Here is a 15,489-nt window from a genome sequence, read left to right on the forward strand (position 1 = left end):
TGCTGAATCTGAAAATTGAATGCAACTGGGATTCTTGACTGCATTGTCATAATTTTTCCTTGGATACTTCTTTGCTGTAAGTGAAGAGAACACATTGTTATATCAGCACTGATAGTAGCATAGCACAAAAATTATTCAAATGTTACCAGTGGTGTAACATAGGTGTTCATGAGCACAACATCTTCCATGTTTTCTTTGGATCAGAATTAATTACACTTTCTTTGTAAACATCAATATTTGTAGAATGCTGTCTCACTTGACAAATTCACAATTTCGAAAACTACTTTACTACTGGCTTGAAATAGCTCCTTTCCTAATCAAAAATCGATGATGTAGATTATCCCCTTTGACCTAATATGTTCTTTAACTTTACAGCATTTTGTTTGTGCCAAATGTGAGAAGCCTTTCCTGGGGCATCGGCACTATGAGAAAAAGGGTCTGGCTTACTGTGAGACTCATTACAACCAGGTAATGTCTGATATCCTTTGTAACATATTGTTTCCTTTCTGACAAAGAAGAACAAATAAATTTTTATCTTCAGAGGATGAAGTAAGAAATATATTATTAGTCTGGACTTTAAAAGAATCAATTATAGAAAATACAAGCTATAGGAAACTACGGAAGAATAGATACAGGCTTAGGATAATGCGGATATCAAGTGGTATAGAAATGCAAATGAACATGCTTTGAATAACCTTAACTATAAATAACAGTTCTTAAGTTTTGAGTTGAATGGAGAGAAGGAGTCATTGCCAAGACTTTTCTAGCCGAAAGAGGAGTGTAGTGGTGGGGGTGCTACGCATGTTGTTCTCTTGTCTGGTACAAGATACCTCTTCAAGAAGTGTGGCTTCTTCTTCACTGTGGACTGTTTGTATATTTCTAAAGAAAATAAATCTCTCAAATGCAGCATAATTTTCCAATGTTTTTTCAACTGTAAAAAACTAACTTTAGTGTGGAACATATAGCGGTACATACATAATGTGGGCCAATTTAGTGTATGTTTCACTGTGCACTAGAGACTCTCATTTCTGTATAGTCATGTACCAGAAGATCATATCCGTAAAGGTTTTATGGGAAGGTGGAGTTTCTTTGTGCCGAAAATACACCATTGCCTCTTCTCCATTCTTTGCGGGGCAAGGACCATACCAACCTGCCATCATCTCATCCTGTGAAACTTTTAGCTGAGAAATGTACAAAACCTTATAGTAAAGACCTTCGAATTTGGGCTGTTAGAGTTTTCATTTTTAAAAAAAACATGTTTGTGTAACAGAAGTAGAATATAGTATGCACGAATGCCAATTCACAAAACTATACAATAAAATGACTACAACACAAAACAAAAACTAACAAAGAATAGAAATTTCAATATCCTTATGGAAGGGAGTAGGAGATTTAAAAATTTTATTTCAGCTGTTGAGTTGGTCTTAAAGTAAAGATAAAGGTTTCCCCCTGACATTAAGTCCAGTTGTGCCCGACTCTGGGGGTTGGTGCTCATCTCCATTTCTAAGCTAAACAGCCGGTGTTGTCTGTAGACGCCTCCAAGGTCATGTGGCCCACCAGAGCAGTACCTATCGATCTACTCACATTTGCATGTTTTCGAACTGCTAGGTTGGCAGAAGCTGAGGCTAATAGCAGGAGCTCACTCCGCTCCCTGGATTCAAACCTGGCAACCTTTCAGTCAGCAAGCTCAGCAGCTCAGCAGTTTAATCCACTGCGCCACGGGGGACCCTATTGAGTTGATCTTAGCAAAAGTCAAAAGTTGTGGCAAAATGAAATAATCTCTCTGTTAGCATATGCCTTTGCAAAATATAGACTGTGATTCTAGTGCAGTGGCTCTCAACCTGTGGGTCCCCAGATGTTTTGGCCTTCAACTCCCAGAAATCCTAACAGTTGGTAAACTGGCTGGGATTTCTGAGAGTTTTAGGCCAAAACACCTGGGGACCCATAGGTTGAGAACCACTGTTCTAGTGGATCATCAGCCTTACCATGTTCATGCATGTAGAGAATGAAAGGGAATCATGTTTCCCAAAGGGCAACTTGAGTTCAGGGTTGACATTTTCTTTTTCTCCTGGACTCTTTACCATAATAAGGAATATATTCCAAGTTTTGGATCTCTTTGGCTCCCTCATATAAATCATTGGGTTGCATTTACTTTTGTGAGAGAATGTAAAGACTTATCTTATTTTAGTGATGGGACATGTTGCTGTATTCTGTGTTAGACCTTTAGCAAGCTCAGATATGCATCCTGTATATAAGTTATGCTACGAAGAATTTATAAGTGAAGGGATGCATGGCAGATATTTGCCAGCAAATGATTTCATGTGCTGTTACATAAAATGGCTTAAATTCCTGTCAAATGAGCAAGATTCAGATTATAAACCAAAACTGAAGGCAACATTTAAGAAGAGTGTGTTGCTTCATCATCTTGATGAGTTCTTTCAAGCTGTCAATGGTTTTTTAACCATTATTTTCTGAGAAAACATGTTGATATTGTAAAAAAGACGTTTTGGGCATATTTTCCTGTATAGATAAACAGATCCACAACAAAGAAGATCCAATGCAGGCAGAACATCCTTTATCTGAAATTCCAAAATACAAAATCCTTGAAAATCTGAAATTGTCCACATGGGTGGTTGAGATAGTGACACCTTTGCTTTCTGATGGCGCAAGGTGCACAAACCTTATTTCATGCACAACATTATTACAAATATTATATGAAATTACCTTTAGGCTATGTGTATAACATGTATATGAAACATGAATTAATTCTTTCTTTAGGGTTGAGAACCATCTCCAAGATATCTTACTATGTACATATATAAAAATACATATATTCCTAAATCTGGGAAAAAATCCAAAATTAAAAACATTTCTGGTCCCCAAGCATTTTGGATACTCAACTTGTATAGTTCAGCCTGAACTAAAAATATAATGCCATACAGATATAGTTGCTTTCAGGGATTAATATTTTTCAGAAATTCAGAATGTAAGTTTATTCATGTACAAATGTCTGATTTAGAAAATGATATGTTTGCCATGTCTTTCATTGGTTTGCCTCCCCCCCCCTCTTTTTTTTTTTTTTTTACACAGCTCTTTGGAGATGTCTGCTATAACTGCAGCCACGTGATTGAAGGGGATGGTAAGTGTGAGGCTGTTTGTCTGTGCAGCTGTTATATGTACAAGGCATCAGTTGATGCTTTTCACATCTGTCCTTGCTGAATTTGACACAAGCCTGATAATCTTCTCATGTGATATTCCTCACCAGTGGTATCTGCTCTGAACAAGGCTTGGTGTGTGAACTGCTTCTCCTGCTCTACCTGCAATATCAAGCTCACTCTGAAGTAAGTGACCAACTGAGACTGTCCTGATGGGAAATTAATATAATCCAGAGAGTTAATACAGAAATGATGGCCATCTGGCATTGGGGTTAGAGTAATAACCAAGCGAGGGGAGGACATCCACGAGAAGAAAGGGAGGCATATGAAACAGGGGTGAATGGAAGGACAATTCACCTTTGTTTAACTCCCAACTGAAAAGTGGGTTTCCAGAAATTATTCTGTGCACAAATACACATGTAAGATTTCTTTCTTTTTTAAAAAAACAAACATCTTAAACCATTGCTTCCCAGTTTTTTTAATTACACGATTTTGTACAAAACAAATATAATTTTTGCACAAAACTACCATGTGTGCTTCTGGAAGTGTTGAGCAGCCTCTTTTTAATGGCATGTGTCAGTGTGGCTTATATGTGCTTTCCTCTCTTTGAGGATAAAGTAAATATAAATAACACTTTTCTAGCATCAGACCCAACAGCTCTCTTTCAAGTCCCAGAAGGATCTACTGCTTACTGAAAGTGACGGAGGAACCACTTCACATTTTGAACTCTGGTCTGAGGGGAAGGAAGAGGAAGATACACTCCATATATGAGAGCACTCTCATTTCAGATGCTTCTTACTTGAATTGCCTCTCCCCTCCTTCATCAATTGACCGTTAATCAGCAGCATTATGCGTCATGTGCTTGATGTGCAATCTCAACCTTTGTGTGTGTGTTTTTTTTAAAAAAAACCATTTGGAACCCCCCAAATCTTGGACCCACAAGTGTTTTTGCACAGAATAAATTCTCTAGACATTTTGGAATATGGGAACATCTTGTCACAAAACACTTTTCTTGCACAATGTAGAGAAAATGTAAAGAAAAGTTGAAGATACACATTTCTATGAAGAGTAGAAGAAAATCATTATAGGGAGGTGAAAGGTACCTATGTAAAACTTAAGTTCAGTACTATTTGAGGGTATCCTCACTAGAAAGAAGATGAACACTTCTGTCTTAGGCAAGATCTTAGTGATATATTAACAGTTTATATCTGGCTTGATTTTGCATCGTGCAGTCTACAGAGAGCCAATTTAGCATAGTGGTTTGAGTGTTGGCCTATGACTCAAGGGGCCATGGTCAAATCCCCACTTGGCCATGAAATCCCACTAGGTGGTCCTGGGCAAGTTAATGCATTCTGAGACTCAGAAAACCATGTCATAGGGCCAACATAAGCCGGAAATGACTTGAAGGTACACAGCAACAACAAGGTTTACAGATTCAGAAATAATTTTTCAATACGCTATACAGATGTATGTCAATCTGTATGGTGGAGAACTTACTCAAAACTTTTCTCTCAGCTTTCACCTAAGCCCGGGGATATTTCTATTTATTTAGAACTGACAAAATGTCAAGCTTTACCCTAAAGTGAAATTGGTTGATGAGGCAACCAGATCTCAGTTTCCTGTTTAATATAACATACTATAGCCTAGTTTACCAGATTTGGAAATGATGTCACTCCATAGTTGGCATTCTGATAGGGGCATATACCTATGTAAGTTGCTTTGTATGTATGTCCGTTTTGATGTGCTACAGGGGTTGGAATTCCTTTTCTTCTACTGCAGCGCACAAAGCCCTCTTTCCAACTTACTGAATAGCCTCTGAGGCAATTTGTATTGGCTTATAAGGAGTGGATCATATTGATGAAGCATCTTGCTTTAGCCATCTGTGATCCTGACCACTCCCCACAAAGTCAGGAATGATTATAGGTATGTGAAAGCCTCAGAGGCCACAGCACTAACACATGCGGAGGAGCAGAGCAGTCCGAAATAGCCTTCAAGCTTTTCTCCTCACATGCTTTGTGTCCTAGCAAACATGCCTGGCACATTTTTACACTTTCTGAACTCTATTCAAGGAGGCCTCCTGCCTGCTTAATCCACAGTCCTGAGTATTAATTCAGTGGCTCATAGTTCAGTGCTCAAATCACTATACCATGCTGGCTGTGTGGGCCCTACTTTATAAATAAGTTAATAAGACCACAGAGCAACATTTTCAGCCTCCCCTTGTGACATTACCTCCCCAGAAATGTGTAGTTGGCCTCCATTGTTAATACTGGTAAATGTTAAAAGGTTTTTATTTAGACATATGTTTAACTCCTAATACCGTTGTCTCTGTGCTTTTCTCATTAATTATTGTCATATGTGTTTATAGTAATAGTACAGTAGAGTCTCACTTATCCAACATAAACGGGCTGGCAGAATGTTGGATAAGCTAATATGTTGGATAATAAGGAGGGATTAAGGAAAAACCTATTAAACATCAAATTAGGTTATGATTTTACAAATTAAGCACCAAAACATCATGTTATACAACAAATTTGACAGAAAAAGTAGTTCAATACGCAGTAATGTTATGTTGTAATTACTGTATTTATGAATTTAGCACCAAAATATCATGATGTAGTGAATGTTTTCAATTTCAAAATGCGTTGGATAATCCAGAACGTTGGATAACGAGTGTTGGATAAGTGAGACTCTAGTGTATATGTCATTTTTATTTTGTCCATATTTATTGTATATCATTAATATCGGTAAATCATTTGGTGTTCAGGTTTTTGGAGAAAGGGATAACCAATCCATGATGGATTGCTCCTTGTACCATCCCAGGAGTATAAAATAGCAAATGCATCTTACCTACTTGCCTGTTAAAACCTTGAATGATTTTCTGCACAGGATGTAATAGCTCTCTCTTTCTTTGAAAGGAATAAGTTTGTGGAATTTGACATGAAGCCAGTGTGCAAGAAATGCTATGAGAAGTTCCCGCTGGAGCTGAAGAAACGGCTGAAGAAGCTGTCTGAGTTAGCTTCCAAGAAAACTCATCCCAAAGCTCTTGATTTAAACTCTGCATAAGCACATTTGCTTCCTTACTGTGCACATTTTTGCCAAATACCGTCTGCCTTAGCAACTAATTACTTGAGAATGCTTCAGCCGGGCTAAGAAAATACAAAAGCTCACCAGTTGTATCTTATACCCTGAATGTTTTTCTGCTCAGGTATAATGCGCAGGTCCAGGCTTCCAGAAGAAAGCTGTGATTATATATGCTAGTGCACTACTTTCCCTTTGTATTAAGTTGGGTATCATGCTTTTCAAAAACTTCCTTTGCTATGATTTGGAATTTCTTGCTTTTATTCATCCATGTTTAATAACCAAAATTAAGCTGTGTCAGCCACAAGTAGAAAGCTGGGGTGAAAGTAGCTTGCTTAAGCCTCAAAATTAAAGCTCAAAATTAGCTAAAAATCACACTTGTACCAAAGATAAAGAAATGCTTTCAAGAAAGAAATTCTGAACTGAAAAATGATTGAAGCAAGAAAATTAAGTAGCTTTTTGCTGTCCACTTTTTTTTAACCAAAGGGGCAAATGTAAAACTGTCCAGGACTACTTTACTTACTTAGGCGATCCCTCGTTGTCTGAGTATAATGGCCTTCCAAGTGTAATGTCTTGGTGGTGGATACGTAGGTGACTATAGAGGCTTATTCTTGTCCTGCATGTTCTTCCACAGTGAGGACATTGGTTTCCAGGTGGAAGGTGGTTCCAGTCAGGGTTGGCTTGATGCGCCTTCCTCTTGGCACATTTCTCCCTTTCACCCAGGACTAACGTTGTGGGATTCATGTGAATTAAATGTATGAGATAGCTAGTATTTCCCTCTTCATGATCACAAACATACAGAAGAAAGAAAGAGTAGGTATAGCTTAAACACAATAAACAGTTGTAGCACTGTGTGTACTGAGAAGTAATCACAGCATCTGCTATAGCAGGTAAGGACAGCCAACTAAAATAACCAGTATTTATGTTATATATTGCCTTAGAATAGTATAATGTAACATCTGAGTTCAGACTTCATGGCTGAATTGTACTTGCTGGAAGAAGTCCTCATTGCCTTCATTTATAGTACTTTCATTCAGGGATGAAGGTGGAAATTCTAAGCATTTTAGCTTTCTCCCCCCCCCCCCCCTTAATATTGGCATCAGTGTAGACAAGCTATTGTAAATTTCCTAGTATCTACACCTGCTTCTAGGGGCAATCTACAAAATATTGCAGCTTTACTATTCACCTTCATTTCAGCATTTGTTATAAAATCCTATGGTAATGTTGGACGAGCAAATAAATTGTCCCCAACGTGTATTTTCCAATTAACATGGGAATAAAAAGTGTGTATTTAACATTTTTCTTGTCACTATACCCCCCCCCCCCCCCCGGCTAATCTCATCTCCTTCCTGTCTTATTCCTGAACTAGAGCTCAGGCAGCTTACCGGCTGATAGGAATTGTGGGAGTTGAAGTCCAAAACAACTGGACGGCCAAAGTTTGCCCATGCCAGGTGTTGAGGAAGTTTGTGTCTAGAGAATTAGTATAGACTTTTGGGTCAGAGGAGTGGCAGACATGAGTCTTTATTCCTACCACCAGCCAGTTGTTTACCACGTTTCACCCTCGGTGCAAGCAATAAGAGACAAAGTTTGGGGACCCTGTGCTTGTGTCCTGAATCACCATTCCAGTATAAATAGTACTGATTTCATAAATCCCACCATTGTATTTGTATTCCTTTCACCAGGAAAGTGGTGTGGAACCTATTTGTAGCTGTTGCATTTAGTATAGAGCAGAAAAACATGAATTCATTTTTATACAGTAATTGTGTATTTTCCTGTATATAAGAGAATAATCTTTTTCATAGCTAATACTGCAATATTGTTCTTTATCAGCTACTTCCTACTTATCAGCACTTAACGTTGGTTTCTACGTTTAACAGCACAAAAGGGTTGTTCTCTAGAACTATCCTTCACCAATGAATATTGTTTCACAAGTAAAAGCACATAATTCACTATAATGTGTAATAATTGTTTCTTCCAAATACATAATGTGTTCTTGCTTGCTAGGAAGCAATTTTCCTTTCATGTTTTCTTGGAAATGTTAATAGCAAATAGTTTTTTAAGGGCTAGATGTTCCTAGGAAATTAGATCAGTAGAACAGAGCATATCACAAGGCTCTTACATGAAAATGTTTATGCCCTGTGGGAAAATGTTTCCATTTATGGCTTAAATGAATGTCGGTGCTGTGGGATGGGAATGAGAGAGTAAGCATTGATATAGTGATAAATATAATAAAATCACTGGCTAGTTGTGCATTGAAGGAGTGAAAGAGCAGCTTCTTGAAGTTTGTTTGCTTGCTTTTAATGGCCTAAAGGCAACTGCAGATCAGGGACCCTTGTTTATAAACAAGCACAAAAAATAGTATATAAAAAATGGAAGGATTTTTAGTGGTTTAGCTTGAAAGCAATTTTCAGTTCCAAAAATTATAGGATTGCTCACCTATGCATGAGAAGTGGTATTTGCTGTTGAAAGCAGTTGTACAATGTCAAAATTACAGGGACATGCAAATTGTGTTCATATGGAGTACAAATATGAATTGCACTGCTTTGCACTGAATATGACATTGCGCTTTTTGTATTAATATATTTTACATATATGAATAACAGTCTCATGGATCATTCCTGAAGATAGCACATACTTTTAGATAGGACATTATCAACATTAAAGGAATAGTAACATTTTCAACGTATATTCTTTGTTTTTTAATAATAAGGGTGATGGATATTGTCAAATATTTTGCAAGATAACCTTTAGAAGAAAATGACCGTTTTCATTATATACCTTGGTAGCATACTGGGAATAACAGCACAATCCTATGTCTGACTACTCAAAAACAAATCTTACTAAGTTATTCCCAGGTGTGTCAGGTATGTATAGGATTTCAATAGTACAGCCCTAGGCCGGTCTATAGTTCAGTAGGATTTATTCCCAGGTAAGTGGGTATAGGGTTGTAATCTTGAATCCTACATAAAAATGCTTACCTGTTAGAATATAAACCACTGTAATGTATATAAGCTTATCTCATTTTTGTACAACCAGTCCTCTATGTGTGGTGTTAGTTTTCCTTCAAGACCTACATAGTTGCTGAGCAGTATATTGCTGTGGGATCTTAGCACAATAATGTCACAAGCAAAAAGGATAAAACCTTCTCAATTGAAATACCGGATTCCTCCATTTTACTTTATATTTTTGGAATGATAGTTCACTGCTACATAATAAATCTTCACTTATGGAAAAGCTTGAACATGTTGTGCTGTTTCTATCAGAATTTGTTTAATGTCTATTACCACCAGCTCTTGAAGTAGCTACTCTGGATGTGTAGTCGTAGCACAATTTTGGCATCAGTTTGTCCACTGTCAGATTTTAAATCCAATTTTTTAATAAATTATTGTCTTCAACTTTATATAGCAATAATATTCATTTGAAGCAGGACAGAGCAATATAAACAATTTATTTAACTCAAAGTATTCTTACTTTAAATAATGTAAGAATAAAACATATAATTGGGCAGTGTTGTTTTAACTTTGTGTCCTGTCATTTGTGACACAATAACTCTGTGTGACAAAATACAGTACTTTTCTTCAAACCGGTTTAAGCATAAAGTGTTACACACAAATACATTACACAAATGTAAAGGTCGGTAATCCTTAAAAACAGAATGCTGATTGTACTATACAGTGAAATTGCTGTTACTGTTCTCATGTCTGATTTGTGTTGTACAGCAAGGAGTCTTCAGTCCAATCCATGGCATTCATTTTTGGGTGACACAAGACTATAACAGGTTGTTCAAGAGTTTATTGATTTATTGGTTTAGTAGAACCTACTTGTCTGAAAGAAAGTTAACAGCACTTCCACTGTTCTGTAGTTCTGTTTTAAAAGTTGAAATGACCAAGCTATTAACATAAACAAAAAAATAAGTATACAAAATATTTTTCATTGAAACATAAAACTGAATTAAAAATTCAGAAATAATTCTAATCATGTTGATCCCAAGAAACTTCAAAGCATCCACTGCCAGCAATGGATACCACTGCTGGAACTGTAAAAGATCAAGGATTCTGGAAGCGTGGCACTCATTAACTTTACAAAGAGACTGAAATTCTAACCTCCCATCTCACATAAACACAAAATAATCTATTTGAAAAACTATACATCTTCTTGGTTCAGCAGAAATTATTTATGACTACTTTGGCAAACAAAAGGCAGAAGCCAACTGTGTTCGAAAGTGTCTCTTTCATATTGCTCTAACTGTCATGGCTGCATCTGATGAAATTCTCTGATCTGGAATTTGGAGCTCTCTAATTGGGAATTTTAAGTGCTTCAACAAATAGCAATCCCATGATTTCACAGAATTGAGCCATAGCTGTGAAAGTGGTATCAAAGTGCTATAACTGTGTAACATTAAAATATCTCCACACAAGTAACATGGCATTTTGATGAAAAGACATAGTTGGTGTTCTCTTTTCACACCATCTTTCTAGCTTTTGGTTTATCAGACTTTTTCTTAGGAGAACAATATTTTCAGCCAGAAGTTTGTGTGACTCACAGAGAGAAGAATAGGTTTTCTGGGCGAGACAAGAAGGCTGTGTTTCATACGCCTGAGGTAGACAACATTCACAGAGCAATAGCCTGGACCTTCTTCAACTTGAGAAGAGGTGACTTTCTTAGAATATCATCTTCAGCCCTTAAAAGGTAACATTATCACCTTTTAATAGTGTACAGACAGTCCCCGAGTTACAAACATCCAACTTATATATGACTCCTAGTTACAAATAGGAGTGAAACAACAGGAAGTGAGAGAAATCTACTCTAGGAAGGGAAATTCACTCCTGAAAGACTTATCATGAGGAAAAAATATCTGCACTGAAACTTTATCACCAATCCTTGTTTCCACGATAACCCACAATTTTCAAAATCTGATTGTCATAGAGACAGAAAGTGAGGTGAAATCTTCTGAACAGGGGCACAGACAGCAAAGCAAACATCACATGGGTGTTAACCTTTCCCTATGCTATCCAAAATTAAAAGTGTACCTGTTCCAATTTACATATAAATTCAACAAACATACAGAACCTATCATGTTCGTAACCTGGAGACTGACTGTACTGTAAATGATATTCAAAAGAAATACCATAATGAGACTCTGCTTCACTCCTCAGCTCATTATGAAGGACAGCATAATTCTAATTCTAATTCTGGGGTCCAATAAAGGAGCTTGCCATTAATGGGCCAGAGAAGGGGAAGAAGAATGAGATTTTGAAACAAAATCAAGATATGTTGCTCACTGAGCCAGCAATTATTATACTGTAGTCAGCGTATGTTTAGAACAGCAAACACACGGCTTCTAGGGTCATTAAGAGAGTCAGTTAAAATGAATTTCTTCCAGGATACCAAATATTGTCAATGAGGGATGGCCAATACAGGATGGGGTACTGTGATCCTCAGAATTTGGGATTCTTCTGTTTGTTTACAGCATTCATGAGCAGCTGCACATATGACGTTAACAAGTCATCCATTTTGTATCCCTTGGGGGAGAAAACAAAAAACAGATTAACAATCTCACTGGGAAAAAGTGGCAAAGACCTGAACATGTTCATTAAATTTCTCAATATTTAATAGTAGTAGGAAATTGAAGCAGAATTTGGAAATATACTCTTTTAAAGTTTCCAGAAACCTCTTCATAAAACTGAATTGCCAGTTTTGTGTTACAACCTTTATTGTTAATGTTGTTTTACAACAAATCGTAGCTGGAATCCTGTTGATTTATCAAAACTAGTGTCAGATCCATTCAATCAAGTATTGAATGATAAGTCAAGGTAAAAGGTTTCCCCCTGACATTAAGTCTAGTCGAGTCCGACTCTGGGGTGGTGCTCATCTCCATTTCTAAGTCAAAGAGCTGGCGTTGTCTGTAGACACCTCCTAGGTCATGTGGCCGGCATGACTGCATGGAGCACCATTACCTTTCTGCTAAAGTGGTACCTATTGATCTACTCACATTTCCATGTTTTCGAACTGCTAGGTTGGCAGAAGCTGGGGCTAACAACGAGAGCTCATCCTGTCCCACAGATTCGAACTGTCGACCTTCCAGTCAGCAAGTTCATCTTTGGTAAAAAGCTGTCATTACATAGTAATCTGCTCAGGGAAATCTGTCATTATGTGGCTTTTGTAAATGTCTAAACTAACTCTTGGAAAAATATGCTCAGAAAGCTAGAATGTTTTAACCAGTAATTACCAGATTCTTTTTTGTTTTTTTCAGTATGTGGCTTTAAAGTCTGAAATCATCAATGTTTCTTACCAGAGATGTCTCACAAAGGATGCGACTCCCTCGTACCAGGTTCCCTATAGTCATGTGAAAGTAGGTGCTGCCACTGCTCCAGTTGGAGATTTTAGTGAAGGAGTAAACCATTAAGATTTCCTGTGGGACAACATAAACATTTCATGTAAAGTGTACTATTTCTGTGCACATATTTTTGGATCAGCAGCTTGTGGATTTCTAGGAAGCAATACAGTACAGACGTGTCTTCATATTATCCCTTCTACCAACAAATGTTCATTTAAAAGTGAATTGTTTTTAGACCAGAGACAGGAAATTTCAGTAGGTTGATTTGGGTGATTTGAGGAATATGAAGGAGTCCAGGGCTACCAAACTCACCCCATGAGGCCAATGCAGCTCTAGAGTAGGTAAAGGTAAAGGTAAAGGTTTCCCCGACGTTAAGTCCAGTCGTGTCCGACTCTGGGGGTTGGTGCTCATCTCCATTTCTAAGTCCGTAGACACCTCCAAGGTCATGTGGCCAGCATGACTGCATGGAAAGCCGTTAGCTGCCAGCCGGAACGGTACCCATTGATCTACTCACACTGGCATGTTTTCGAACTGCTAGGTTGGCAGAAGCTGGAGCTAACAGCGGGCGCTCACTCCGCTCCCTGGGTTTGAACCTCGGACCTTTCAGTCTGCAAGTTCAGTAGCTCAGCGCTTTAACACACAGCCACCGGAGGCTCTAGAGTAGGCATGGGCAAACTTTAGCCCTTCAGGTGTTTTGGACTTCAACTCCCACAGTTCCTAACAGCTGATGAGCTGTGCTTTGTCTATCCAAGTCTAGGATTTCCATTGGGTCAAGATCTACTGGCCCTAGAATTTTCTTAGCTAAACCTCTATTTATATGCAGTCTAGCAGTTTATTTAGCATGAACTTTTTTCTGAAGAGCCACTACTGTATATTACTATCCTAATTCAGCAAGGAGTTTTCCCTTTCTTACCACATAATGTCTTATCACAGCATTATAGAATCCTTCTATTTTTTCTGTGAATGTTACACAGAAAGCAACACAGGAAAATGAGAAAGATTTAAATAAACCATTTGAATAATATAGATTTGACTTAATATAAAAAGCTCAATTTTGTATCTCTTGCTGCCTAAAGGCCCAAAAGTATGATCACATCTGTTTAGATGTTTACCTTAAGGGACATTTCAAATAAGAAAATTAATGGATCAAGGAGTTGGCCTCTTACCTTAGTCTTGGGATGTATGACAGAAACTCCTTGTTTGTTGATAGCAATCAATACAATGTCAGGGAAATTTGGTTCTGAGGTTTGCTAGTAAAGAATAACAAAAGGATTAGAATCTATGGGAAATTAGCTCTTTCTGATAGCTAAAATAGACACTTCTGTCACTTTCCTCTTATTAGCAATAAGCAACATAAGAACTATGGCCCAAATTACCGAAGAAAGAAGTGTATGTAAAAGTGAGTTGACAGTCCTTGACACTTTCTCCCAAAATTCAAGGAGAATCTATCCAGGTAGGCTTTTGACTATCCTTCCTTAAAACTTAATACTATTCCACTGCTCTTCACACTATCACCCGAGAAGTATACAATAGATGAATTAGAAAAATAAAAAACAATAATATAAATGCTATTCGAGTGGAGTAGTTTTTTAATGAAATTTTGTATGGCATGGCAAAGGTTATCTTTCGTACACACTGACCCCAATTTTATGTCACATCCCGAAAAAGTTGGTAAAGGCCAATGTCATGCTCAGATTGGCTTTTTTACATGACAGTGGCAGACTAGTTCTCATTCAGGTCTGGGGAGGTTTTAGTTTTTAGATGTTTTGGCTTGAAACTGAGGTTCCTGAGGTCTGTTGTAATTTTTATTGTGCTTGTAATGACATAGAAAAAGAAAGGACATAGACAATTCTGTCACTGATATTCACCTGCAGCTATAACAGCATGCTCAGTAGATACCACAAGAATGGGCCATCAATAAACTGAAAAGTTTAAAACAAGGAAATGGAAACTAGGTGCTTCTATTCTGCATATACTGTAATGGCTTTCCATATGGGCATAACAAGAAACCCTATGCAGGCTTTGAAACTCACCTTTACTTCAAAGAAGGCCGAGCCAAATGTTGGCCAACGATATATGTACTTCAAGAAGGCAATCTTGGCCTCGTCCACACTTTTCTGTTCATGTTTATTGGTGGCAGAAATAATATTCTGTATAGCAAAACACACATAATACATGGTTCAAATTGTAGCCAGGTTTTCTTTGGCAATAACTTTCATGAACACCATATTCAGGGAAACTGCAAAAGTGAAACTCTTCCAGTTACACAAATTAATTTGCTTAGGCAGCTACCCACCATAAGATGAAAGATGGCATTTAATGGCTAAGCCCGGGAATCTAAAAATTATGTACCATGTACTGCCTCTATAATATTTTCTGTGAATCTCCTGATAATATCCTCAATATCATTAATACAACACAGTATCTACTATTTCAAAACAGAAATGTAATAGCTGGGCAATTGCAGTCAGCAGGAAGCCTTATGGATAGACCTACTGGCTTTATTTGCAGGCAAATCAACCCAGCCCCCCAAAAGCCCCTCAGCCTCTGTGACTGAAGAGGGCAGCCAGTGCAAATAAAGTTACGGTACTCGAAAATAATATAGGAGTCCTTCATACCCGTCTCCATTCCTCTGGAGATGCTGTTCGGATCATGTTCTCAGGCACTAGTTCCTTCAGAATTTTTGGAATAGCTGCATAGTGCGTTTTATCATTGTTAGCATAAACTTTGAAAATCAGCCCTGCTAACTGGATGGCATCCTCTTTGGAGCAATTGTGATAGCCTCGCAGGTATTTTGGCAGTTCCTGAAAAATTAATATGTATAGCTCTTGATTAGTTTAGACAAAGCTCTGTGTGTGTGTGTGTGTGTGTGTGTGTGTGTGTGTGTGTGCAAGAACTGGCAATTCTTCTCTAATATTT

At 37.7% G+C, this 15,489-nt stretch overlaps 2 protein-coding genes across 4 annotated transcripts in view; one reads left to right on the forward strand and one right to left on the reverse strand.

The window, feature by feature from the left end:
• Window positions 1–9,474, forward strand: part of lims2 (LIM zinc finger domain containing 2) — a 38,113-nt gene extending 28,639 nt beyond the window's left edge. For all 3 annotated transcript variants that reach the window (XM_008106473.3, XM_062976400.1, XM_003218441.4), the window contains exons 7-10: window positions 376–468; window positions 3,091–3,139; window positions 3,266–3,341; window positions 6,071–9,474. In XM_008106473.3, the coding sequence (XP_008104680.2) occupies window positions 376–468; window positions 3,091–3,139; window positions 3,266–3,341; window positions 6,071–6,218 (366 nt within the window). In that variant the 3' untranslated portion in view covers window positions 6,219–9,474. The remainder of the gene's footprint in view (window positions 1–375; window positions 469–3,090; window positions 3,140–3,265; window positions 3,342–6,070) is intronic.
• Window positions 9,475–10,815: 1,341 nt separating this feature from the next.
• myo7b (myosin VIIB) overlaps window positions 10,816–15,489 on the reverse strand; it is a 54,967-nt gene continuing 50,293 nt past the window's right edge. The window contains exons 46-50 of the mRNA XM_062976401.1: window positions 15,189–15,374; window positions 14,604–14,720; window positions 13,737–13,820; window positions 12,526–12,645; window positions 10,816–11,755 (exon numbers count right to left, since the gene is read on the reverse strand). Coding sequence (XP_062832471.1) covers window positions 11,672–11,755; window positions 12,526–12,645; window positions 13,737–13,820; window positions 14,604–14,720; window positions 15,189–15,374 — 591 coding nt within the window. The 3' untranslated portion in view covers window positions 10,816–11,671. The remainder of the gene's footprint in view (window positions 11,756–12,525; window positions 12,646–13,736; window positions 13,821–14,603; window positions 14,721–15,188; window positions 15,375–15,489) is intronic.

The sequence above is a fragment of the Anolis carolinensis genome, chromosome 3 (genome assembly GCF_035594765.1).
Source record: "Anolis carolinensis isolate JA03-04 chromosome 3, rAnoCar3.1.pri, whole genome shotgun sequence".
NCBI lineage: Eukaryota > Metazoa > Chordata > Lepidosauria > Squamata > Dactyloidae > Anolis > Anolis carolinensis.